This window comes from Poecilia formosa, unplaced genomic scaffold, assembly GCF_000485575.1.
Source record: "Poecilia formosa unplaced genomic scaffold, Poecilia_formosa-5.1.2 Scaffold52, whole genome shotgun sequence".
In the NCBI taxonomy this organism is placed as follows: domain Eukaryota; kingdom Metazoa; phylum Chordata; class Actinopteri; order Cyprinodontiformes; family Poeciliidae; genus Poecilia; species Poecilia formosa.
In genome coordinates, this window is record NW_006799991.1 from 490,339 (window position 1) to 518,258 (window position 27,920).

Sequence of the window (27,920 nt, forward strand, 5' to 3'; positions counted from 1 at the left end):
TGCCTGCTTACGCAACTGCTTCTGCCTGGTGCTCTCATAAAACGCCAGGGACATGCGGGTTAATCTTTTATTTAAAGCAAGCTTACTGCAAATCCACACAAAAACACACACCTGCACACAGGCCCTGGGTTTCCACCTGTTCATGCCTTGTCTGCCTCCGTACTTGTGAAGAGGACGCAGTGGTGCCTTGAAAATGAATTCGAGCCCCTTGAACATTTTCACTTTTTTAAGATGTTGGAGTCTGTATGGCACAACTGCAAACATACCAAGACATGATTGTCCAACTACACTGACAGACTGGCTATTGTCACTCGGGAGGAGCTGCAGCAATCTACAGCTCAGATAGGAAAATGTCTTGATTTTGCAACTAGTCCGAAACTTCATAAATCTGAATATAAATACACAGCGCTGTGAATTTCCAAAGTTTTCCTACCTCGACTTGTAAATTTACTTTTATCACAGCAGCAACAGCTTTTGGAATCTGCGAGCTAAAATATTCCCCCTTACAGCACTTTGCATTTGCATTCCCCTCCATCTGTCTTTAAATCGTAGGAAAAGTAAATCAAATAAATGATGACGGATAAATAACCACTTAGAGCTAAATCCAAGTGATACCTCATTTAGACACAAGTTAAAAACCTTTTTCAACAGCTGAGAGAGATTCATGTGGACCTTGTACTGAATCAGCACTGCCAAACATCTACATATGCCAGTGCACACAGAAATTGAATTGACTGATCCTTGTCAGCAAGTCATTTCACGGGATAATTTTCCTGCATCAGCTGCATTTCTGCAGAAGAAAAGAACACATTTGTTTTCATAATGATGTGGAGAAGAAAATAACTTTTTTTTCTTTTTTTTTTTACTTTACGCTGAGGCGAGGATTGACTGCTTCGATGGGGCAGTAGCAGTTTGGGTAAGGGGGGCTTATAGTTTTATGGCCAGCCGTTTTTTGCATTCCAGCATCTTGTTGATTATTACCGGAGCCGTGAGCCCGACAAAATTACAATAGTGATGGCCTTTTTCTGCCTGCTCATGTCACCCTTATGTTCCTCCGGTAATGGCACTTACAAAGCTTCTGCATCAAAGCCTGCATTTATTCTGTTTGTGCAGTTGAAGTAATTCTTATTTCTACATCAAACCCTGTAAGGAAATCATCTAAAAGCCCGGTGTTTGAAGTCCTTTTGTGCACGCTAGTCACCTTCCATGTGTTGGTTTTATACAGGGATTCTGGGGAACTGATGCAAATTATAGTGACAATGTAGCAAGCCAAGCAGATGTTGGCTATGAAAAATAGATGGAGAGTGATGTCAGATGTGGAGTAGTTCAAGCTGGAGCACCTCTGACAGACAGCAGCTTCACTTTTTCATGAAAGCCTCTCTGGATACATCCTTACATGAAGGCAGGTAAAACCTTTATTCATTTAATGTGGGCGCAAACTGCTTCTAACACATACTGTTCTTACTGTTCTAGTCACCGTTTTTTTTTTTTTGTTTTGTTTACATTTGCCATGTTATAATGTTATTGTGATTGTATGTGTTGGACCAAAGCGAAGAACATAATTGCGAAGTAGAAGGAAAGAGATTCATAAGCGTCTGAAAAGTGTGGCGTGTATTTATATGCACCCACCATTAGTATCCCAAAATAAAATTCTGTCCAACTGTGGGAATTTAATCTGTTCATAAAATCAGCTGGTCAGTGAAGGTCAAATGTGTCTGTTAGAGAACTGGATTCACGTCCAGTGAACACACCCAAAGGGTCAGGGAGAAAATTATTCAAAGGTTTAAAGCATGATGAGGTTATTCCCCAAAAATGGATAGAGTGTGGCAAGCTACCAAGAGAGAGGGGCATCCGAACAAGACCAGCCAAGGAGAATCTGAAATGAAACAGAGGAACATGCAGCGATCTGTAGCCATCACAGATTCACACCACAAATCCAGTCTCTATGCAAGGGCACAAAGAAGAACACCGAAGCATTTGGAAACAATTTGAAGTTTGACTCGATTCATCTTCCGTATATAGCAAATACATAAGAGGAGAAGGTCTGGTCAGTTAAACAAAAGTGAACATGCAAAATGCCATGTTTATGGGAAAACTACCACTGGGGTAGTTCATTGGTAGTAGTTTTCTGAAAACACCGTCTTTACTGGGAAATGTGGTCAGCATCATGTTACGATGCTATTCTTCAGCAGGGACAATTACACTGGTCAGTGTTGATGGACTGATAGAATAGAGGAAGAAAATCTGTGAGTGAGTCAGTCAGTCAGTCAGTTATATTGGCCAAAGTTGAGACTTTGTGGCAAGACTTGAAAATAGCTGTTTATAGTAACTGCAGAAATTTGAGTGTCTGAATATGTAAAACTGGTAAAAATATAGAAAACTTGCAGCTGTAATTGCAGCCTGACCAAGTGTGCTTGAAGACACATGTACAGAATGTTTTTAAGATTTTTATCTGTGAAATATTAATGTTTGCGGTTGTAACATGACAAAATGTTCAGTGGGTATGAGAACTGAGGCGCTGCAGTTTGCTTTGCCTAAACTGAATATGAAGGTTTGACCTTCACTAGTTTTTGTTGTGGAATCGTTTTAGAAGTGAAACGTATCTCGTTTTGATCTACAACAACATATCAGTGGAGGTAACATTCACTACATTATTCTCTCACTGATCCGCAGCTCTGTTTTGGTACATCAAAAATTAATATTCACGCCGTGATCGCGAGCGAAGCCGAGCATGTTCATGCTTAGAGTTAAAATCTGAGCTATTTCCCCCCCCCAACATTACCTCTTAAACAGCTATCTGATATTTTTCCCAGGAGCTACAAACTGTTACAAACTGCTGTTAATCCTTGCTGAAATCATGCTGTGTGAGATCTAGTTTGGTGTTTATATCCCACATACAGGCTGCATTTATCTGAGCCTGAAAATAGGCTGTAGGCTGAAGACAGTGTGAACAAAGCTGACATGGAAAGAGATGAAAAAAGGATTTGACATCTCCAAAGCCAGGTATTAAGAGAGCTGACAGGCTCAGAGGTGCATGCACAAGCAGGCAGGCACACATTAAAGTTTCAGAGTCCCGAGAATGTCCTGTCTCCCCTCTCAGCGCCCTCCCTCCTTCAGTTTCCCTTCCCCGCTTTATCTTTATACCCAGAACTGGCCATCCTGAGCTTGCCTGGCTGCACCGTTTCTCTTGTGACCCTCACGTCAGACAGCCTCTGTCCCCTTTCATTTCACTCTGAGTGGCCTTTACGTGGAGCACAGGGGTTGCGACTGTCCCCTGTGCTGGCCCCGGACCTAAAGGCAGAGAGAGCCTCCAGGCTGGTTCCCCACCCTCCAACCTTTCACTTTTTAAATTTACTTTATGCAAGCAGGTGAAGAAGCCAGAGTGTTGGCTGAATTGGGTAAAGGGACTCAGAGGGGGCCCCGGCTGGTTCAGGATGTTATAATTCTCTGTCCTGACATAACAGGGTTATCCACGACTCGAAGGGGGGGCTCCTCTGTCTGGTGTGTGAGCTTGCCTTCCTCCTTTTTCTCAGCTACACTGCTAAACAACAAGCCCACACACTGCAGGCGGCCATCCACTGGCCCCGAGGCTCTGGGAGCCACCGTGAGGGGGTGGCTTACATGCGCGCGTGTGTGCGTGTTTGTCCCTGAGCTCCTACGTGGGCAAGTGTGTGTCTGTGTTGGTGGAAGCAGGGCCTTGGGAACTGAAAGTGGGAGCCTCCTGACTGCAACAGTGGCTGCTACCTTGGCAACCCAGGAGGAAAAGATGTGTTGAATGAGTGAGTGGGAGAGGGATCTACAGTAGATGCATGTGCGGGGGATGCGGTTCTGTTTATGAATTTAGTTATTTAAATGGGCTCAATACATGCCACATGGATGCTCTTACTGTACTGGAGGCCCTGCAGTCTTTTGTTCTCTTTGTGTTTAGTCCCTCTTCCCATTTCTCATGAGGTTGAGAGTCTTTGAGGCAAGTGAGATGGGGCTTGACATAAAGTTGGTGACAGGGTACCTTTATAAATCTTGAAGAGCTTCATGGCATCAGAAATAGCTCTACCTGGAGTTGCTGTAGCTGCTAAGGGGAAATCATGAGATGGAAGCAATGCGACAGATAAAACTTTTTTTTTGTCTAATCTAAAATTTTGTAGCAATTCAGCTAGATATTCTGTTACAGTGATACAGTGCTGCTGGTCTTCATTAGATGCTTTTGCATCATTTGCTCATAGCTCTCTCTTGATCTGTGCACACTGTAGCTCCTTTGTGCCATTTTCAATTGCGTGTCTTTCTCTGACCTCTGAGTGACAGGAAATTCAGCTGCTTTCAGCACATGGGAATCAATGGGGAACTGAAATAGATAGCCCGTAAAGATCCTGGCCTCACAAATGGATTTTTTTATTTATCTTTTCATATTTATATATTTTTAAACATCTTTACAGATTCATGCAGGGACTGTGTTGCATTTCTTATTTTTATGAAAGCACAAAATGAATAATTTAAATACAATTCGAACACAACGGCACTGCAAATTGCCTCTCCCACCTACATGCAACTGCAGCGCCATACAATACCTGTTTTTACTGCAGCATCTACAGTTCAAATGAACTTTTTTGATTAATAGCTGCACAATTTTAGGGAGCGTTATTAGGAACAATAGAGTGCAGCGAGGTACACTGTAAAATAGGTTCTCGCAGCCATGTGTTTCATTTGGTAGCTCCCACTTTAGATCAAAGGGTGTATAGTGTGTTGCCTGATGATAGCATGAGATGGAGATGCTTTCATGTCTGCAGTTCATGGCTCTTAGTCACATAATACAACAAAAGGCAAAACAAAACAAAAACAAAAAAAGACAGCCAATAAGCGCTTGAATCTCTCTTATTTTGCATAAGATTGTATACCATACAGTACACGGCGTCATAAAAATGTTATTTGTATAAAACTTGATTGGATACCCACGTAGCTCTACGTGTATCTACTTATGCCGGTCGTATAAAGACATAGGATTTTTTCCAAAGTTGCGTTAGTGTTTATTTACTCCCTCCTACCTACTGTATATGAATGTGTGTATACACAGACGGGAACTGGGGGGGGGAGGGAATGAAATTACATATTGGTGCCAGCAGGCAGGACACCAGCTCAAAGTACACTCATTTTCTCATCTCGCACATTGGGCATCCTGCTGCTCCTCAGGAAACAAATAATGGCTTAGTCATAACTCCTCGCCAACACACCAAAGAGCTTCTCACTAGAAATAGCAGTGATTTTTACCACTGAAAAACATGCCCACCTCCCTTTACAATTTACGTCCAATTGCACAAAAGGTCTGCCAGAGGAGTGGAGCTTAGCCCCCACCTCTTTACTCCGCCAGCCCCTCGTGGTTAGTCTCTCAGTGAAGGCGGACATGTGCCACTCTGTGATAAAGCACTGCAGCTCTGTTGCGGTATCTGAACTGCACACACTCTATCATTAACAACCTGCTGTACGCTCGGGGATTATATACTTCACATGGTCCGTTTTGAGGACCTCCGTACCATTGGTGCATTTACGTATTTACATCTAAAACTTTTTCCCCATAAAAAACAGTTTTGTTTTGTTTTTTTGCTGCCAAGCGAGTTCGTCTCCAGTGCTGTAAACGATGCTCATAAAGGGCTAACAAATCAAAAACAAGTCACTATCTCACCTCATTAAAAAGCCATTTTCAAGAGCAAGGCTTCATTCGAGTTCTACCATTCAGCTGATGATTAAAATATATAACTTAATGTATCTATTCAGCTAATTGATAAGCATGAGGATAGTTTTCTTTTAGCTAAAATCCCATTAAAGGCTATATATCAAGGAGTTTCATTAGCTGCTTCACGCTGCCTCAGATGCAGCCATAATTTCTGTAATTATAAAATATTGGTGTGGTTCTTATCTTTTACAGTAATACCATTTTCAAATAATGAAATTTCACCAAACAGACTGGATCAGCAAGTTTCCTACAGTGAATTTAGCATGTAGTCGGAGACAGAAGGACTCTGGCTAAAATAACATCATTGATGGACACTGTTTCTCAGTTCATGCATGAAGCTGATGCTGAACTGGAGAGCTCCGTCTGTGACAGATTGCTGCATCACAAATGCACAAAGGATCGCAGTATCGTAGATCCTTCCTCCCAGCAGCTGTTACTCTATTAGCATTACAACCAAATCAATGTATTTACATCCCTGCTGTCTTTAGCACAGCAACGTTTCGCTCACTTTTAAATAACATTTCTGCTGTTACTGCACATCTGTTTTTCTGTACTGCACTGACATACTATATTGTAAACAGTTTTTAGTTTTCAATGTTTGATACACATGCTTGAGTAATTCTTCTCAGTTGCACATCCCATGTTTTTATTTATAATAACTCCACAATAGTTTTTAAAGTGGTATATTCTTGTAGAATGTATTATTACAGTTAATTTTGAGTTTTCTAATGTATATTCTCAACACCTTTTGATCCGTTTGTGTGAATCTGCGCATCTTTGTGCCACTGTTGCATCTGAATGTCCACCTTTGGGGACAATGAAGGCTATTTCTTCTTCAAAATTGACTAACTGCAGCTCTTGTTCCATGCTTCTGGTCTGCAGTGGTCAGTGTCCATCAAAAATAGTCTACGGAAGAGGCAACAGTGAACCAGCAGCATTGTAATGGCTATCCAAGGAATATTCATGTACATGGGGAACAAAACCTGGCCCGCCTGGTCTGATATATAGACATAGACAACCTAGATTAGCTCAAATTGATGAAGAATTTCTCACAGATAGGTGTCAGAATGCATCAGATTTTGTTGCAATCAGCTTATAATGACAATGTTTCCTGGGCTGAAACAGACGAAACATTTAAAGGCTGCACTGACGACTCTGGTCCTCAGAGACCATTGTACTTTCAATTTTAACCATGTCCCTGTTGTCACAGAGCCGGAGAAGGTTTAGTGTCAAAAGTGCAATTTTAAATGGTTCCCTGCACCTTCTTTAGCAGATGTACGAATGTGTGTACATCTGCCACTGTTGTTGTACCATCTCCCACTCATTCATGTGGATGCAGATTGTCTGCCAGTGGACCCCTGCTGTGAGCCACGGGCAGGAAGTGTTAGATGTAGGCTGGTCTGAAGCTTTAGGCAGATGCTTCCCTCTGTCTTTACTTTAAGCCAGCCAGCCCAGCTCCCCACCCTGGTCTTTTCAGCTCTACAGGGTGTTAAACTTCCAGGGGAAGGAATAAATCCTCATCTACTATTCCCATTCATAAAACATACAGGCATAAATAAAGCATATATGCCAGTATCATTTACATGTCACTACCGAGTACCATAATGAGGATATTTTTAGACAAAACAGTGTTGTCCACAGTCATCCCAGACTGGGCAGCTCCAGAATATCTGCACCGGTGCATTTTTGGTGTATTAGAGTGATTTTTGTAAACATCTGTCCACAACTTTGTGATGTTTATAATCAGGAGAAAGAACGTTAGAAAGGGCCAAGAATGTGCAAAGTGATGGACAAAAGACTCAGCAGTTCTCATCTGGACTCTTATTACAAACTGAACAGATAAAGAGAAGGTAGATACCACCAACAAATCAATCCTAAATTCATTTATCCTGTTTGCTAACGAATTCTAAATTCATACATGAATCCACGACTTTTCAACAGTTATTCTCAAATCGTCCATTTTTATGCGTGCCTTTTCTTTCCTCTCCCTTGCTCCTGTGTGCACGTTTTAATAAAAACCTGAAGCTGAAAGGACGGCTCTCTCAGACTTATATTTAAACTGCCAAACTCAACACCTGAAGTGAGCCGAGAGTCCAAGAGGAAGAGTGAACGAAGAACGACTCGATATAAATAGCAGTGGTCTCTCCAGGACGGCAGGTTTTTAATTAACAATAGAGTGTCTGATAATCCACCGTTAATCCAGCAGAGAAGAGGGAGGAGAGGAGGAGAAGAAGAAGAGAAAAATCATCAGCTGTTTGATGTTAGGACTACAAGTCCCTTCTGGCTCTTCCCCTGCTCTCTTCTGAGCTGTTCTGCGCTGTGATATCCATAGCCCAAAAGTATTTATTTTGTGAAAGAGCCATGCTCCATGTTTTGTGATTCACTTTGTCTCTGACTAACCGCTGTCTGTTCCCATTAGCAGTGAATATGCACATGCTGCTCTGCTTGAACTGCCTGGGAATCTTGGAGCTTGTGTGTGGCATTAGTGAATGGGGGGGGAGGGTGTTTGCTGAAAATCGGCAGAGGAAAGCCTCTGATGGCTGGAGGCGTCCACTTTTAAAAGTCCTAAGCCTGTTGAAAGGCTTGATCCACAGGGGAAACACTGAGAGATGTCAGGCCTGCCTGGCTCTCAGAGGGAGTCCGCAGTTTAAAACACACTTACTCTAGAGGAGAGGAGGTGTGGGATTTGGCTTTTTTTTTTTCTTCCGTTTTTGCAATAACGTTAACAAAATACTGTAAATCTTTCATCACACAGCTGAAGTTGTTATTTTAACTCAAAGTGAGCCATTATGTTTTACAAATAGCGTCGCCACATACGGAAAACCGAAGCTCATGAGTGCAATACGAAGAGTTTAAATGTTTCTACCTTTGAGAATCAGTCACTTAAATTACAAATGTGCCGAAATAATTTTTTGCAAAGGCAATAATCTTAGCTCCTTCTTCAGATTATTGGTTCACAGGAAATGAAGAAGCAATAACAGAGGTCTCAGTCAAGATTATCCCCATTTAAATATTGGGAATAATGTATAAAGCACTGAACAGAAGTCTTCCTTTTGGTGTTCAGAAATTATGTAGGTTAAAAAGAGCCTTAAAATGTAAAATGATAAAATCTTATACTGTTATGTAGATTCATATTTGTATTGTGTAATCATGTTTGTAAAAAAAAAATATGTGCATACATATTTATACATGTATATACATGCATGTTTGTTTGAAGATATCTTTTATGACGATTAGCTGCTAAGTTAATGAACAGGGTAGATAAGTAAAGGCTTTGGCTTCAGCCTATTCATGTTTTTTGGTAAATTGTGGCTTTGTTTATTGCTACTTTTTTGTTGTTTCCTGTGTTCAATGTTGACAATTTACCAACATAAATTGAACTGAACTAACCATTTTAAATTCAATGTCAGAGAAACAACAAAAAAAATGTCACAATAAAACTTTGCTTCCCATAATTTTTCTGTTTAATTTTAGGGCAGAGTCTTGGCTACGGCTTCGTCAACTACATTGACCCAAAGGATGCAGAGAAAGCCATCAACACATTAAATGGACTCAGACTTCAAACGAAAACAATCAAGGTAATTAACGCCGTCTTCATTTATTTACATCTGGGTCACAAAAAGAAAGGAAGTCAACTTAGTTAGCATGCGCTTCACAAAGTTATGGAGGTCATGCTAAATTGCAACGCTTCTTTCTTCTGCCCGAGAGGCCTTTCCGATATGCTGGAATAGAATGTGCTGCCGGGCGAGATTGGATTAATGTGCTTTAGCCAAGAGAAATAAAAAGACCATCTAAATCAAAGTGACACCTTTTAAATAGCTTGTGACTGTGGTTGATGTGCTAATTACCTTCCTAAATGTCAAACTGTAAAGGTGAAATTATACAGATATCATTGAGTGAAATAGGAGAAACATCCATTTCACTCTAAACCCGTTTCGTCACCGAGTGTTTTTCAGGATAATTAGCCCAGCGTTTTGGTTGTCAGTGAGGTAAAATGGATAGGTCTAAAACAAAAACAGCACAGTCTTGCATTCAAATACATTTTAATGCAAAAAAAAATAAAAAAAGCAAAGACCTGAATGCACTTCTTCTGCAGCTGCTGTCACAACATGAGGCTGATCTAATTTTCCCATCTCATATCCCCGTGTGAGCGGCGCCTGCTGATGTGCTGCAGTTAAGAGGGGCCGTAATCTGTTGCTCTTCCGCAATCCCTGGATTCTCGCTTTCTGTCATCCTATTTAATCTGGTCTAGTCCAGGCTAATGTAATCTAATAGGATGGGATTATCTTGTTTGCACGCGGGAAATCCCACAGAGATTCCCTTCGTTCCCTTGATAGTATAAACAGCCTGACTTGGCCTTTGTTCAGTGAAGGATTCTGTCAGTAGTTTTACGTCGCTGTTTGTCATTTGCGAGACTCGTAATGAGTCGATATGTTTGTAATGGATGTCAGGTATTCTGTGAAACATAACATGTAAATCTGAGCTGAGATTAAAGGCACTTAACTGAGGTCGTTTCAGGAGCCTTACAGTAATATTAACAAGTGACACAAACTAAATCTGCCTATTACTGCAAGCTGCAAGTGTTTTCAAATAGATTTAGTGAAATTTGCTCTGGCCAGTCTGGAAAAGTACAGAGAAGTATTGAGTCTGACTGATTTGGATAAATGCGAGAAAAGAGGAAAGAGTATGAAAAAAAAATGCATTTAGACATTCAATCTCTGTTCAGTTGCCTGAAAATTAAATTTATTCATCCATCAGTCGATTTGTTCATTCATTCATTCATTCATTCCTCATTTTGACCATCTATCAATAGATGGAGACATGAGTTTATATCCATTCATTCTTGTGACTGTTGCAAACCTTTCGTCATTCCTTTCTGCATCACTGTGTTTTTCTTTTTTTTCTGGTTGCACTATAACCACTAGAAATATGTATTTTAACACCCTCATGGGTACTTCATGTCATAACATTTTCAGAATAAAATGAAAAACAACAAAGCAAAATCTGAATCTATAAAAATTCTTATTTTCTCCATGACAATCCTGATGTTGGTCTCCGTCTCAGCACAGGCCTTCGGATTCTTATTTTAGTTCAGAAAATGTTTGAAGCCCTTTAAAAGCAGAGGCATGTAATTGCCATCTAGTGGTCAGCACATACAAGAAGTGTGTGTGTGTGTGGGGGGGGAGCGTACAATGCGAAGCAGTCAACATGGAGAAGTAAGTGAAAACGTGTGTTTTCAGTGGATAAAAATGGAAGTTTAAGGCTGTTTGCACGGTGCTACAGTCTGCGTTAACAGATTTTTCTCTTTTACACTCTTGGTGATGCAAGACACTGCCTCAAGTTGTTCCTGAGATAAAGGAGGTTCTTTGTCATGACAGAAGACAACACTACATCTCCATCTGACACTATCACTCTTTCACACTTAATTTCCTTCCTCCCACTACCCTCTTTCGTTTCCGTCTCTTCCCACAACAGACTCAACCCCATCTTCCCCCCCCCACCCCTAAAGGCAGCAAGGTTAATTAAGAGGCAGCGCAGTAATTCTAAAATTATGTTTGTCATTCTTCATGTCACACCCTTCCCACTCGCTGCCAGTGTGCTCAGTCCGGCGAGTCGCTTTCTCCCGGGCAATGTGCCTTTGACTGGGTTTCACTTATGCAGCTTCCTTCGTCGTGACACCTCCGTTTTTTTGTCAGCGGTGCTGCTTTCCCGCCGAGGTGTGAGGGGAAGCTGCGCACCGAAGGTGCAAGGAGCTCACAGTGACACGTGTGCACACAATCTGAGACACGTTTATCCAGCGCGCGCCTGTGATTGCTTTGTGATTACTTTAATCTTCACACTTAGTTTTTCAAACTTTTTCCTGCACACAAGCAGCGCACGTACACTCCTGTTTCACACATGCATCGCACGGCACAATGCTGCTGCTCACAGCTTGAGGAGGTGTTGATGGATTAGACATCTGGAGTTGGCTGACAAGGAGAGAAAATGAGGGAGAGCTGTACAGTGAAGAAAAGAGGAAAAACCAAAAAAAAAAGAAAAAAAAGAAGGAGACTGAGGAGGGGGGGGGATGGATAAAAAGAGAAGCGTTCTGGAAAGGTTTAGTGAGGCAGCACGCAGGAAGGAAGTCGATGGAAAATAACCAGGCAGGGAAAAGGGAGAGAGCTGCAGGGGAGGAAGGAGAAGACAGAGGAGCTGAGCAGATAGGCTGAAGAGGGAAATGTGTGAAAAAGAAGCGAGACTTGGGGAAAGCCAGCTGTTCCCAATCCTATTCTCTCACAAGCAGGATTTCCATGCTGTTGCTCAAGGATACAGCCGCATATCCAGCATATTTGTCTGATTTTCACCTTATTTGATGACTTGTGTCTCTGCCTGTCAGGGGTAATGAAAGTACTAGAAGGTAAAGCTGCTTCAGTCAGCAGCAGTAGTAACAGGATTGATGATGTATCACAACCGGAAAGGAGAAGATATGGTGGAAACTCACCGGAAAAAAAACAAACAAAAAAGTTAATGGAATAATTTGTATGAAGCATTAGTCTAATAATGACTTTGTTGTCTAATACACCAGGATATACAACAGCCTAAGACATCAATGTTTTTCTTTTGCATTCAGACATGTTTTCATTCTGAATAATGCCGAAAATAAACAACAAAGTGAGTCTTTTGTTGTTATCCTGAGATGTCTTTTCAAAGTAGAGCCACCTGTGTTTTTTTTCTTCAGGGCTAAGTTTCCTATACCTTCCCCTGCAAACAACTGACTGAGGCATGAAGTGTTTCCTCTCTGGGATTCAAAGCAGCTAAATCTTTTCCTAACAATGATAATCCCCAAGGCAAGGAGGAAAATAAAGCCTCATTTTCCTCCCTGTGGATCTAATGATCCACAGCCGTTTCCAATCACAGAACACACACACACTCACAAGATCAGTACATTTAAAACTTTGGTTTTAACATATTGATCACTCATTAAAATCCTGTATCATAGTCTGTGTTTGCTGTCCTCTCCAGGTGTCGTATGCACGGCCCAGCTCAGCCTCCATCCGTGACGCCAACCTGTATGTGAGCGGCCTGCCCAAGACCATGACCCAGAAGGAGCTGGAGCAGCTTTTCTCCCAGTACGGACGCATCATCACCTCCCGTATCCTTGTCGACCAGGTCACAGGTATCCATGGGGCAGCGCCTCTTTTATCCTAACTATATGACTCCATCACACACACACACACACACACACACACACATTCTGAATTAACCAATCAGTATGAAACTGGCATCCTCTTATTGATCGGACCTACAGGTCAGTTTATTTGTTTTTTGTGATTTTTTTTTTTATATAAAAATGCTGTGATTTCACAGTAAAAAAAAAAATTGAAAAAAGCTTTGTTTGATACAATCAGAAATAATGTTTACTTTATGTGTGTAGCATCTTTGGGAAAATAAAGCAAAGCATCTTGCAGCAAAATCAAACATGTTGCAGTTTCACTACTCAATCTGCACAAATTCTGTAGTTAACAAGAATATTAAAATTTTCTGAAGAAGCACATCCCACTATTGGGTTTGTGATAAATGTTCTCTCCTGTGTCGCACAGATGTTCAGAAGGCATCGAACGCCGATGTGCCTGTCTGAAGAGAAATTACATAATTTCCACGTTGTGCAATACTTCTACCAAATGAACATTAAAAACAGATACTTACAGAGATAATGCGCCCACAAAGCTTCTTCACATTAGACACATAATGATGCGATTGGAAAAATGTATTGTCCAAAGCCAATTCCCAAGCTGTTGAAGTTTTTGTTTTATCAGACTTTGAATTGTCTTTTATTTCTATATAGAAACATAATAGCAAAAGCCCTGAGACCCAAACTTTTAGAACCGAACAATGTTGGTGGCAGACGACAGTCCTGGATACGCTGTACTTGTTTTGTAAAAGTGAAGAGGTTTCTCCAACTAAGATAACATCCTTGCCATATTGTAACCTAAAACTACAGTCAACTCTCATATCTGTGAACGCCTTTCGCATTGGAAGTGGGAAGATGTTTTTTCCAGAGTCAAACAGAGGAATCCGTAACTGATGACAAGACCAGATTGTAGGATGAACACAATTTTTCCGTGTATACATAATCTATAAATATATTTTATTCGTCAGATAACAGTAGGCATTTGATCAATAAAAGGTTACTCAATATTTACTTAACACAAATATTTATCTTTTACAAAACTGAGCTCAGCACTTTAACTTCGACTTCAGTTAAAAAAAAAAAGAAAGAAAAAGAAAGAATACGTGGGTCCTCATCTTGGTGCAAATCTACATTCTGTATCATTATCTCTTTTTTAACTGTAAGCTGACACTTCTTTCTTTATTTCTCACTTTATTTTTTGTTTACTGGTACAGATCCTGCTCTGTACCGCTCAGCTGAAAGATTGTACGAGGTTGCTTATATAACTTCCGGCTTTAAAAATATACTTTTAATAGAAGCAGCAATTCTGGATTTTGGTGCAGAAGTACATCTTTGTGTCTGTTGGATTTGAAACTTTCCTGCTAGTCGCCGTTCAAGGATATACAATGTGACCCATGGGCCATAAAATGCTCATATCTGCCCACTGAGCTACTTAGTTTTGGTGTTTTGTTGTGTGTAATAGAAAAATGGCCCCTAACTTGTTACACCCAAAGCACTTAAGAAATGTGTTCGATACCTAACCACACGTCTTCTATTTAGTAGTAATAATCTTCAGTTGACTTATTTTGCTCGAGCTTAGCCTAGCTTATGCGTTTTCAGTTTTTTCATCAGTTTTTTCATATTTTTTTGTATGTACATACAAACACCATCGCTCTACTTTCACGTACTGCATGTGTCCATGCTTACATGCATTCATATTTAAATGCCCGTACTTCACTCCCTATAAAATACACACATGTACCCATATACAGATATAGTAAGGACTGATGGGGGAATGTGATTATGCAAACTTTGGCACTTCATAAAGCCACAGCTTTACTTGGGATACTGAAGCCCTCTGCAGATGGTGTGATGCAGTCTATTTCCTGGCAACAATTAGACCGATTCAGATGGAAGTTGCTGGCAAAATTGGGCAAAACAACTCACTTCCTCATCAGTAAATATCAAATATTTTCACAATTTACTTTCAGTAATGTTGTTTTGAGTAGGAACCTCTTTCAAATGGGTCTTAAGATGGTTTAGAGAGTAGCTTGTTAGAAGACGGAGGTCTCGCGTAAAAGTGATACCAAAGTTTTAGGAATGCCCTTGAATACGATTAGCGCTGAGGTTTTCCCAATAGTTTTCCATGTGGCATAGCTGTGGTGCCATTCGGTTTCACTATATCAAGCTAATAAATACATTTCTTCATCTGAATTCTTAAACATCCCCAATCTTTCACCAACAGAAGGTTTTTTTTTTAATCTATGAGGAAAGCATAGTAAATCCAATTTTTCCCCACCTCTAGTGCTGCTAGTGATTAGCTAGTCAGTCAATGAGTGACCTTAGCCTGCAAATTTAGTCGTGGTGGAAAACACGAGTATCTGTTGAGGACAAACTACAAAACCGGCACCCCCCATTTACACGCCGCACTACATCCAAAACACATAAATGAGTCACATCAGCCCATTGTGCTGCGGAGGAACCCCTCCAGCATGTCTCTTAGATCAATTTCAGTGGTTGTATGTCTGCCTACAGGCTCCAACCTGCTCCAGCGTTATGCGCAATGTGTACTGATGAAGCAGAAAAAGGAGCAACATGCTGTAAGCCACACTCATTTGCCTAAGCGGTATAAATCACTGCTGGCAGTGAAGTGTACGCCTGTCCTCTGCACACAGAGCAGGGGGAAGAGAAGAGGAGAAAGAAGAGAGAGAAAAAAAATTGAGAGAGGGTGTCGACGAGCAGAGTTATGGGAGCAACAGGAAGTGAGGGGATGGAGGATGGAAACAAAGAGCTGGGGATGATAGAAGTGGGGAAACATTTTTAAATACATTTCGTTGACTTGAGGTAAAATCCCCTATCCCTCTATTTTCAACAGATGCTACCGTCTTACCACTGCCAAACTATGGCGTATTTTACAGTTATAAGCACATTTACATCCCTTTTTTTTTTTTTTTTAGCTTTGAAGGTGCAGGTCACGCTCCATGAATACACCAGCTCAGCTCAAGGACTCCTGGTTACACAAAGTCAAGGTTTTTCAAGCATTCATTTCATTTATAGCTCACAAGAGGTTCAATAATTCATTGTGTTCATTCTTGACTGTGTTCGAGTGAAGAGGCTTCACATGTCCGTCTAAAACGCTGCAATATTTAATTCACACAGTGAGCATAATATGAACACTCAGTTCAAAAAGAGAGAGCTCATCAGAAGAAACCAACAAAAAAAATTAAAAAAACGTTTCACTTGCAGGTTCTTTTCACATGCTGACATTTTATAGTCAGGATGTTTTTTTTTTTAAATTATTATTATTTTTTTTTTATAAGAAACCAAATCCATTAACATTTAAGCATCGATTCCAGTTGGTGTCCACCCACATCTAACATCCGAATACTTCCTCAGTGAACGCAGCCTACCTACTGCAATGCCTTAAGTTTAAGACGTGCGTCCGTATGTGGTTTTGCTAAATTTTGTTTGACACCAGGAGGAATGCACCAGCAAAGAAAATGATTCAAGAGAGAAAAAAAAATCTAAATTATAGTCAGGGATATAAAAGTGCTCAGTGATCCAATTTTAAAAGCATGCTCATCTGTCAGGAGGTTATATTTATTGGCATAATTTATCAAATGGAAAAATGCATTTAACCTCTTTAAGACTTTATATTTGTGCAAAGCTTTTAGAAACTTGGCAATGCTAGTGGACTCCTATTAATATTCCCACAGCGTTAAAGAATCATCTTAAATTTTTAAGCATCTACATTTTAAAATATCATATTTAAAATACATTTTTTTCTTGTTTTTCAATTGTTTCTTTCTTTGTTTTTATTTATTTATTTATTTATTTATATATTTGCTTTATCTTTCTGTTAATCCTGGCTGAGGTGTTCAGTTTTTTTTTTATACTGTGAGAAAACTGCAAAGTCCAGCATTCAATCAAACCTCATTTTTGTTGAAAGGTCTTTGTGATCCGGCATTCAGATTTCCACGAGTTTAGTGTAGTTGGGTTAGGCATCTAAAATCAAAACTGCCACGTTACTCATAATAACATAGAATATATATGATGTAGTAATGTGGCGTTCTTACTCAACTGTAGGTTCAATTACAAATATATTTATATGGGAAGAAAGTGGATCCTGGGTTTTTATTTGCTTGAATGCATGCATGCGTCTACGGCACTGAAATGCAAGACGGGTTTTCAATAATAAGAATGGTTATAGAGGAAATTTTAGGGTTTTTTTTTTGTTTTTGTTTTTTTACTCTCACTCCACCTGCTGAATAGTTTTAGAACAGCAACAGCAAACTAAAAATGTTGTGAGCAGCCACCAAATATTGAGATGTTTCCACTCAACTTGGAAAGAAAGAGGCGTAGCCCCCTGTAAACTGCTTTGGGACTCCAATTTGGACGGCTGTGCTGAGAAGTGAAGCTTCATAAAAGCAGATGAAATATCCCATCCCTCCCTCTGTTCATGTCGCCTCATGCCGTCCAGTCCTGTCCGTCACTGGCGACAACACAATCCTGACGTTAGCATGTGCCGTTGGTCAGAACTGCTGCAGAGCAGGAGATGTTTTCCGGCATACTAATAGCCTCACCTACAGTCACTGGTGACCTAACTACCACCCAATCCACCTGCCTCAGAAGTGAAACACACACTCGCCGCACATGCACACGCACGCACAAACGAAGATAATGTGAGAGAGAGGGATGTTCTGCTAGGTGCCCCCAGAGGGCCGCGGATCAGCAGGAGAAATGTTAATGATTAATTAGATGTTAGAGTTGCTGGTGATTAAAAACACGGAGGATCTTTGAGCGGCCCTGAGAGTAGTATGCTGGCATCATTGACTCATCTTTTTCTTCTCTCTGATACTGTGGAGACAGAAGAAACACACCCACCCACACACTCACTGCCATTAAGAGAGAAATGGGCTGCAAATTAATACTCTCCTGCGACTGCCAAAAATGTAAGCACTGAATAAGAAAGAGAGGAATAAAGGAAAACAGAGGAAAAGGCAGTCGATGGCATGTTTTGTCCTCGTCGTCAGTTTGTTTTGGGGCTCGGGTAATTGTGCCCAAAATGACCCGATGCCCACGTCGCCATTCTGACTATTTTATAGAAGTCTCTTGAGAAGACAAAAGTAATTAAAACTTTATTCTCTCTGGCATGTTTCTGCATATTTTTTTGAATAAGTGAATCTAATTTGGGTTTGGTTTTAACACTTCCTATGAAAGATACACAGTTGACTGATGTGGGAGACCTCAGAATGGATTGATGCACCGACGGAAATAAAACCGAAAGCAACGCTACAGAGCATTGTTGAAGTATGGGGGTGCTCTCCAGTGACCATTGGCAGATGGGCTGATGATCCGCGGCTCCTGCTCCGCTAAATTGGGAACACAGAGTCTGTTCTCTAAATGACCTCCTCATCAACAGGATGCACCCTGCAGTCATTCTTCTGTTCGCAAACACCAGAAGCATCTTAAAGAGCATCACTCTTAGCATCTTTCACAGTCAGAGGCATGCCGAAAACAAAATCCACTAAAACTGCCAAATTGCCCTTGAGACTCAGGGAGCGAGTGCAACATTGACTTGACAAGAGAATCTCTTCATCTTTTCCTTACCCTCCCTCTTTCTCTTCCTCCGAGTATTGATTGCCTCTGAATGGATAAGCATATTTTTTTCACTCTCTCCTTTATCGGCGCAAATAGTGCCAGATTCCCTCCCCTGTCTGTCTCTCTAACCTTCAGGGAGGCAGTCAGGCAGTGATTTAGTGTTCTTCCAGCTGGTGTAGGCAAGCCTCAATTTGAAACAGACAAAATATAAGCGGCAGCCTCCGATCAATAGCGGACTGTTCGCAGTTCTTCCTCCCGGACCTGTATGCACGCAGAGGTCAGTGCTTACCTGATCAATGGCTGCAAATATAATCGATTTGCAGACGTGGCTTCTGCAAACGACAGCTCTAATGTGAAACTAAATTGCTGCTCAGTTTGTGTAAGGATTGACTGCGAAAAGGCTGAAACCACATTCTTTTTTGTAAGAGAGGGAAGGTGTTAATGGGAAGGTTTCCCATGGAAACAAGTTGTAAGCATCCGTACTAAAATCCAGCTCACAGTGATCATTGCCAGTGCCGCTAATAGATGTAGTTTGTATCAAATACTTGTTATAGTCACCTTGGTACTAAATTAGCTTACACCTCCACAAATGAACAGCAGAAAATTTGCACAAAAAAAAAGGAAAAAAAGGGAGTATCAATATTTGTAAATCATTTACAAATGATCTGACTCAGATATGAATGAAAAAGCTGCTTTAAAGCAAAATGTTAAATAATCTGTTTAAGAAGTTATACATTTTATTCCATTTTTTTATTTTTACATTGGGTTTGGTCCTGAAGTATTTTGTTTAGGGACAGTTTATCTCTATTAATAAATAATAAATGATTATAGACATCCACAGGACAAAACCTTTTACTGTAATCACTTTAAAGTTTATTAAACACAAAATCTGTGATTAAGCTGTAAAGTCTGAGCACTTGTTTAAAGAACACATTCATTGTTTAAGTGCAATTCATCTGTGAATAAATCAAATACGACTTTGGATGCAAAATGCAAATATTAAGAAAATCTTATGATTTATTTATGCACTTTGCCAAATTCGGACTTTTTTTTCTTTCCAATCCTCCTTTATATATGTAGACTTCTTTCCAGAATCTATCTGTAGTAAATTGTCCTAAAAGTATTGTATCGCAATATGATTAACCGGAATTGAATGTCATTACACCTGAAGCTTGTTCCAAGTGCTGTGCACACGGGGACATTGTCTACACGCTCTCTGGTTTACTCGCTTCCTTGGGTTTTCAAGCAATCCGCGTCTGGATTTTGTGGTTGTGAGTCAGATATAAAATGATTTCTGAGAGACTATTATCACTCTCATGTAGTAGTTTTTCTCCTCTTTCTCAGTTTGAATAATGACACCACTCCGTCTGGCCAAGTATCCGAGAACAAAGCGGTCAAGGTAGAATGAGTGGAGAGGTCCCTTCCATCTCTGCCTTTTTTTTCTCCTTTAATCATTGGAGTGCATGTCATCTCTGCAATAAGCTAACACACACACATACAAAAAAAAAAAAAACTCATACTGCTATGTCTGCTATGTGTATCAGTTCTTACATATGCACACACCAGACAGATGGTTGGAGCTGTGCTCTGACAGAGGCTAAAGCACAGGGCACCTCCACTCTTCAAAGTCTCTTCTCCTCTCCTCGCGTTGCTTTTTCAAATGCCATCTGTACCCAGGCTCACTAATGTTACTTAAAACAAGGACATTGCAGTTTTTCTGCCTCTAATTAGAAGCCAGCAGGAAGAGGGTCTCTTTTTTTGCTCTGCCATATTATAAAATGCTCTAGCAAGGTAAATTTAATTATTTATTACAGTTGGCACGCCATAGTTTCTTACATAGAAGATAAAAGTCCTTAAACGGAGGAGCAGAATACCCCCTAAAAACAACAATATTTCAGCTGTAGACACACGTATTCATGCTTGTTTCTGTCTTCTTAATTGTGTGGCCCTGATGACAAGGATAGAGTTCACTAGATGGATGAAGGTCTGTGTGTGTTTGAAAAGGGAAACAGAAAGTGTGCGTATTTCATTACCTGGCAGCCAGGTTTCTCACCTCTCCTTTTTTTTTTTTTTTTCCGGTGCTCTCAGAGGAGCAGTCATTTCTCTTTGTCAGTCAGTCACTGTTTGGGGAAATGATAGTGGGTTTTAGAGAAATAGTGGCTTTGTTTGGGAAGGAGCGAGCAAGAATAGCACAGCTTCCTTTCATCATCATCCTTTTTTCTGTCACCTCTTTACATTCTCCTCTGTCACCTTCTCTCTCCTTTTGTCCTTTCCTTCCTTTACTCCCCGTCTCCACTTTTTTGCACTCTCTCCCTTTTTTCTTCTCAGTCTTGCCTTTCCCCACCCCGGTACTCACTCCTCGTCTCCCCCCTCTTCTCTCCTCCCGTTTCCCCTTGCCCTAGTCTGAGGTGGCGTGTTATTAGTAAGGCAGACAATGTGCCTGTCGGTGTGTTATGGAGCGATAAGCACAGGTAGAGAGAGTTACGTAAGCTCCTGTTGATTACTGTGGAGGAAAGGGAGGCTAGAAAAAGAGTGAGAAGGGGGGAGAAAGTGAGTGAGAAAGACAGACTGCTGTACTTTAGTAAGTACATTGTGCTCTAATGTCAGCGGTACGGCTGGCAGGTGCTTGATAAGTAGAGCCAGGCTTCTGGGGCTGCTTGAAAGGACAGTCACAGGATTTGGCTTCTTAGATTCCTAGTTTGTTTATGTTGTTGTGTTTAATAGGAGGAAAATAAACTAATATGGCATGACAAGGGTATATAAAAAAAAAAAACAACTAAACACAGGGCAGGACAAACTGAACATTGTGAGCTGTGTTTGTTTTTGTTTTTTTTTTAATCCAAAGCAGCTCAGTGATTACAACGTGAGCTTGATTTGGTTTTAGTCAAAGTCCTGAACAAAACAATCAGATCTAATCCTAGATGCTGCAGTATGTTTCCAAGGCTCTAGACTTCCATTATTGTCCAAAATTAATTTGAGTTTACTAAAGTGATGTGCATTTTGTACAAACATCATTTTGTAATCCAAGTTTGAAGCTAACTAAATAAACTCTTTGAATGCCTTGTTTTCTGCCTCCAGCATTGCATTGGTATATTGTTGCGATATAGCCTATTTTACCAAATAAACTATTGAATGACTAAAATGTTAAGGCGTCAGATACGGCTATAGTGCAAAGTAATTTCTTCCAAGTTGTGTTTGATATATAGACCAGTTTCATAACAATTGAAAATGGTGTATATGGCAGCTATGAAAAGTCACCATGTGTCTGAAAAATATATAAATATCCAGCCTTTAACATGTAAACCCCCATTTCTAGCTGCTTTACTCTGTTTTGAAAATGCACACGGTGTATATTTTACCCTATTAGAAATAAACAAATCTTCATTTATGTTCAAAGAACAATTATACAAAAATATTAACTTTCAATTAATTAATGTGTTTTTTTTTATTCCTCTGATGACTTAATATTTGTCCATCCATGTGTTCACATTGTCTTCTTCAGCATTCTCCGAGCCAGACGATTTTTGACATTGTTTTAATGTTATATGATATCATGCTCTGAATCTACATTTTAAATATTTGCTGTCAAGCCTAAACATATGACGGTCCAACGTCCTTCTGAATGAGCAGAACCTTACTTACTTATTGTCCATCTTTCCAGTTGGGGCATTACAGTAAATGCATTCATTTCAAGTCTGTAACATAAATATAGTAAAACATATTCTATAAATTTAGATGCAGCTAATTTAACTTCATTAGGTAACTGACCTCTTGACCTTTGATATGTTGTGGATGGCAGAAATAAGGAGCAGAATGATGGCTAACTGGGGCATAAATACTAATAGAGGCAGTGTGTACTTTCCTTTGAGTAAAAACATTATTTGTTAATACGAGGATGGGGACAAATTACCCAGCAATCAACCAAAGAGATTAAGGAACAGTGCAAAATTTGTTTTGCCTCACAAATAAACTAAAGTAAATCAGACTGATGGCTCTAAATGCATTATTAGTTTGCAGAGAGTCCCTCAAACAGCCTCAGATCAGTTCTTCTGAGCATCAATGCTTGCCGTTTGGCATTGCTCCTTTACAGAGCTCCTCAGGTAGTCTTATCATATCAAGCCTTCTTCCTGCTGATCTCTTGGATTAGTCTGTAATTTGCCTGCTCATTTTAGGCAGCGTTCTCCTCCCCCTCCGCTTCCTGGAATTATAGTTTTCAAAATTTCTATCATTAGGGGAAATGACAACCTCTGAGCCATCAGTTTCTCTGAAAATGGCACGGTTTGTTGAAAATTTGGCTCAAGCTATGCATGTTTGCAATATTTTCAGTTTAAATGGATTCAGCAGCACAAAGGCAAGTTTCCCTTGGAAATGTTTGGCAAACAACGCAACGCCCTGAACCTTGAGCTGATCTCGACAATTGTTCGTTTTTCTTCGCGACAAACTGATTTTGTTTTAAACCTGAATTTCAGTAGAGTCAAATTATTTTCAACCTCCAACATCGAGTTGCTGGAGAGCGACGATGAAACATTACAAGGACAATTGGGATTGGCCTGTTTCCAGCAAAAAATGAATGAAAAAAGACAGTTTAAAAGATACCAACTCTAAGGTTCTGAATTAACCTGACATGTTATAGTATAATACAACTGATGTGTAACACGAGTACTAGATAGAAAAGGGGCTCATCGAGATGGTGAGAAGCTTGAAAAAGTACAAAGTTCAACATGTTGTGGGTTTAGAGGTTTATAATGCAAAGTCTTCAAATGCCATGCATTCTCCTTTTTATTTATTCATGTATTTTGGATAAAGGAAGAGTTTGGAGAATAACATGGTTTTCATATGCATTTTCACAATTAAAAATTTGAAAAGTGTGGCAGGCATTCGTTTTCAGCTCCCCTGACTCTAAAGAATCGCCCTTTACTGTACTGGCAGGTCCAGGTTTTGAGTCTTACAACATGTTTTCTTTCCAGATTTAGCTCCTTCTTCCCTTTTCCACCCAATTTCTACCAGGTTTCTTGTGCCTGCTGACAAAAACCATCACAGCATGCAGCCACCGCATGTGATTCACCATATGGGGTTGCTTCTTTTGTGGATAACCCACTTGCTTTTTTTCCAGAAAAGTGAAATGTGTGTAATGGGTGACTAATTGTAGTCTTGTCAACAATTCTTCCTCCTAATAGGTGGATCTGCAGCTCCTCCAGAGTAACCATGGGTTTCTTGGCTGCTTCTTTGATTACTGTTCTCCCTTCAAGGCCCGTTTGCAGTTTTTTTCAGACTTTTGTCTTTATGGATGATTCAGAAAACATTTGGGTTAGTTTTTCATAATCTAATGATGCTGTAAAACCTGTTCCTTGGTCTTCATGATGCTGTTTCTTTACTAATGTTCATTAACAAACCTATGTGAACTTCACAGAACAGCTGTATTTATACCGAGATGAAATTACAGACAGATGGATTCCAGTTATTAATCAGGCGTCTTTTGAAGGCATTTGCTTGTACTGGATGTTTTTCAGAGACATCAATATACATGGCTATGCTTTTCAGATTTTATTTGTGGAACAATTTGAAAAACTTGCTTATTTTTCCTTCCACTTACAACCATGCAAAACCTCATGCGTTTCAGATGGCAGTAAGCAACAAGGGAATACACTCAGTTTAGATTGCAGTTGGTTATGGAAACTTTAGCTGTTTTTGTTTTATTGCTTTCTGACTAAGGAAGGTAGCAGCTCAAAAACAACTTTAGTTGAAAGGCAGTCCTACAACAAAAACACAAACGTTTCTGAAGTTTTAACAAGATGAAACATGTCTAAGTTTCCGAAGATTTGAAGAGTTTTGTGGGTTACTTTCCATGCAGAGTGCCCAACATACCTGAACGTCTTAATAAAAAATTACGAGTTAGACCTTTTCTCCTTGTTGTGTAAAAGTATATCACCGTGCATCCAAGACCTTTGGATCTTTAAGTCGTACATCGTACATTAGGGTAAATGTTCCTAATTAACATTTATCATTACTCATGCTGTAGGATGTCCTTTTTGCAAAGCTAAGCAAGGAAATGCAAAAGAGACATGATCAGGTATGTGAGTGGACACTCAATGTGGAGCAAAAATCCTGGTTTATTATCCACTTTGGCTCTCTTGCCTCCTGTTGCAGGTCAATGGTTCACATGTGGATCTATGTCACAGAAGATGGATACAATTGTGTGTTTTGTTTTTTTTTGTACAACCTTAAGCGTAAGTGCTCTCTGTTCACACTTCATGCTTAGCAGCATTTTTCTTCAAGCCGCAACATAATTGCGTGCGTTCCTGTGTGTGTTTGCGCCGGGCCTTCATCTGTATGCCAAGCATTTATCTGGAGGGCCTCCAGTGAGAACCAGCTTAGGAGGAGCTCAAGGCCAAACAAGTGTGAGGATTAAAGGACGATACAGAGTCCTCTCTTCTTTCTCATCGCAGTGGAGGAAGAATATGAGCAGCGCTCTCTGCTCCTTTAACTAACACTGAGGTGCCCTTGAGCAAGGTTCTTGGAGTGTCCCAGTGTCTTGTAGCAAAATACTTTTGTGAAATTGTGCTGATTCCAATTATAAGGGAGAAGTGTGCTGCTGGGGGAAGTATTTAGTGCTTAGGAGAAATCTAATAATCTACAAATGGCCATTACAAGAACAGTAAATGGCTGCCGCCCAAACGGAGCTCTAGAGAGACAGCAATGCCCCTAATTTTACCTCACACTCTGCTCACACTCGCCAAAAACTGTAATAAATAAATGAATCAGTTGGATCAGCAGTGGTAGTTGTTTGCACTGTGCAGATCCCATTAGAATAGTTATTTTCTGCTTGTGACAACCTAATTAAAATGTACAGGTACAGAGCTGGCACAAAAGGTAAAAAAAAAAAAGGGAGGGGAAATTGTGAAAGCCTGTCAGAGGAGAGGGAACCAGAATCTTTAAATGTGGGAAAGAAACAAAAATAATTTGCAGTGGAAAGCTAATGAAACTGTCAAACAGGTGAAATTAAAATACTTTGGCTCAGCTCTGGTGAGATCTGTGACTGAAATCCAAAGCTGGATTTGTTGACTTTAAAAAAAAAAGAAATCTCAAAGATTAGTGCTCATCTGAAAGGTATTCAGAAGAACAAGAGATTATGTTCAAATAAATGAACAAAGCGAATCGACAGAGCTGTTTTATATGCACTGATATAAGCTGGCCAATATTATTATTTTTTTAAATCACAATCAGAGTTTATCATAAAACCAAAGCACTTCAAGAAAAGCATCAGGACGGCATTTCTAAACATCAGTTTATGAAATGTTGCTAACTTCCATCACAGAGATAAACAAGACAAATAACTATTAATCTACACACGTAAGCAGGGGCGGATCTACTGGGGTGGCATGGGGTGGCAGCTGCCACCCCAAACGAGAGCCTTGCCACCCTTGTTGCCACCCCAGTTAGTGACAATGAATTCAATAAATAGTTATGGCAAATCGGACATTAAGCGCATGTAACTCTTTTTTCCGACAACATTGAATGCAACACAATGTAACCTGACACCTACTGCTAAGTAGCGGGAAGTGCGAGAGATAACCTTAAATCAGCTAATCAACCACCGCGGTGTTCAAGCGAAAACTTAATAATCACAATATAGACATTAAGCCTGACAGCATAAAGTAACAGACTGGATGTTCTGTTTTAGTGTTTTTGCTACTTTGTGTGGGAAATGTTTGTTTTTGGTGTTGATTCCCCTGATCGGTGATCTCTGCTCTACCTGCTCTTTGACCTGTTGTTTGTCGGTTGCCATGGCAACATGTCATACAGAGCGAGAAAAGGCGGAATAAAAGTTGTTGGAGCTATTTTGTCTTTACTTCTTTGTCCATTTGAATTTTGTTACTTTATTCTTAAATGTCTATTTTTTGTATTATTTACAGAGTTTGTCTGTAGGTTGATAATTGTTGATTTTATTTATTTTTTGTTTCATTATTTTTCTTATTTATTTTCTAAATTTAGACAGGAAGTAATGTGGGTCAGTCCACTTTCTATAAGCTAGGGGCCTGAAGGACCAGCAGGCATTTGGGTTTGGGGCCGATGGTTTTTAAGAGTGGTAGCATGAGAACAAATGAAAGTTTGAACTCTGTAATTGGTGAAAGAGGAAAATAAATCACCAAGACCAATCAATAAGTTTGGACATTGAACCTTGTTCTGCCTGTGTCAAGAAACATGACCCCCAGTGCCGTAGTGAAACTTTTATTGGATGTTTGGCTTGGCAAACAGTCAGAAGTGGTTCTGTCTAGTTTGGTTCTTCACCTGTTTATCAGCTTTATTGTGGTGCACTGCAGCCACTGCAATTCCTAAAAACAAGCGACAAAAACTGAGCTAATCCCCTGTGTTTGTAAAACGTGGTGATATTTACAACAGTCGTCAAACTACGGCTCCTACAGCATATTTAAAATAAAATGATTGACCAATATAAATAGAAATTCGCCCCTTCTTGTATCTTGACAGAACTAACAGAAACTAAACTGTTTATAGATTTGTATCATGGAGAATTTATCAAACATCAGTTTTCTAATCTTTATTTTAAGTTGTATTTAATAGATATATCCAATAACAAATGATAGCGCTACTAATATTTTCGTGACAGATTTCCCCTGCCACCCCTGAAAAAATCCCTGCCCCCCTCTTGCCACCCCATAAATATTTTTCTAGATCCGCCCCTGCACGTAAGGACAGTTAAGGTTGACCAATGTATGCATGGAGAACATGCATATTCAGTCTAGACAGACCGTGGCCAGGATTCAGATTGAGAACCTTCGTTGCCACTAAATGTCGGTAAATAATGCACACTGATCTTTTAATACAAAACCGTTACTTTACCCGAAATATCAGAAAATTTTCTTATATCGTGTCTTTAAAAAGCAAATCGAAAACCAGAGGACGACTTATTACTATTTGCAGCAGTAGAGTGGAAACAGGATAAGACATATTTAATTAATGACTTGCTTTCAAAGAGCGTATTTTTATGATGCAGCTTGGCTGGAAATTAAATAACCTTGTGATGCCTGCGCCCCGCTGAGGAAACGAGAACAAAAGAGAGTGAGATGGTCAAGGTGCTTCTCTGAATAAGAATTCATGGGAGCTAGTGCCATGAGACAAGCCAACAGGAAGTGTATATAAAAAAGAAATAGGGAGCGGGATGGCATGTACAAAAATGTGGAATAACAATAAGGAGAGCTTTTTAAGTGTGAGAAAGAGGCAGTACACAATGATGCCTCAAACACAACATTGGCTTCTTTCTTACTGCCTTTCTTTTATTCAGCTTCAGTCACACAGGCATGTCTGTGTGCACACAGTATTATGTAAATAGTCTCTTCGGCAGAGTGCTGCTGTCACTGAGCGAGCATCCTCTGGGCCATCCAGGCAGCCTCATTAAAACGAGGCACAGCATCCATTAATAGATAC

General features: G+C 40.0%; 1 protein-coding gene across 9 annotated transcripts in view; it reads left to right on the forward strand.

Moving 5' to 3' along the window:
* The window catches only part of elavl4 (ELAV like neuron-specific RNA binding protein 4), a 92,888-nt gene that overhangs the window by 46,583 nt on the left and 18,385 nt on the right, over window positions 1–27,920 (forward strand). For all 9 annotated transcript variants that reach the window (XM_007552656.2, XM_007552653.2, XM_007552651.2 and 6 more), the window contains 2 exons: window positions 9,200–9,303; window positions 12,728–12,881. In XM_007552656.2, the coding sequence (XP_007552718.1) occupies window positions 9,200–9,303; window positions 12,728–12,881 (258 nt within the window). The remainder of the gene's footprint in view (window positions 1–9,199; window positions 9,304–12,727; window positions 12,882–27,920) is intronic.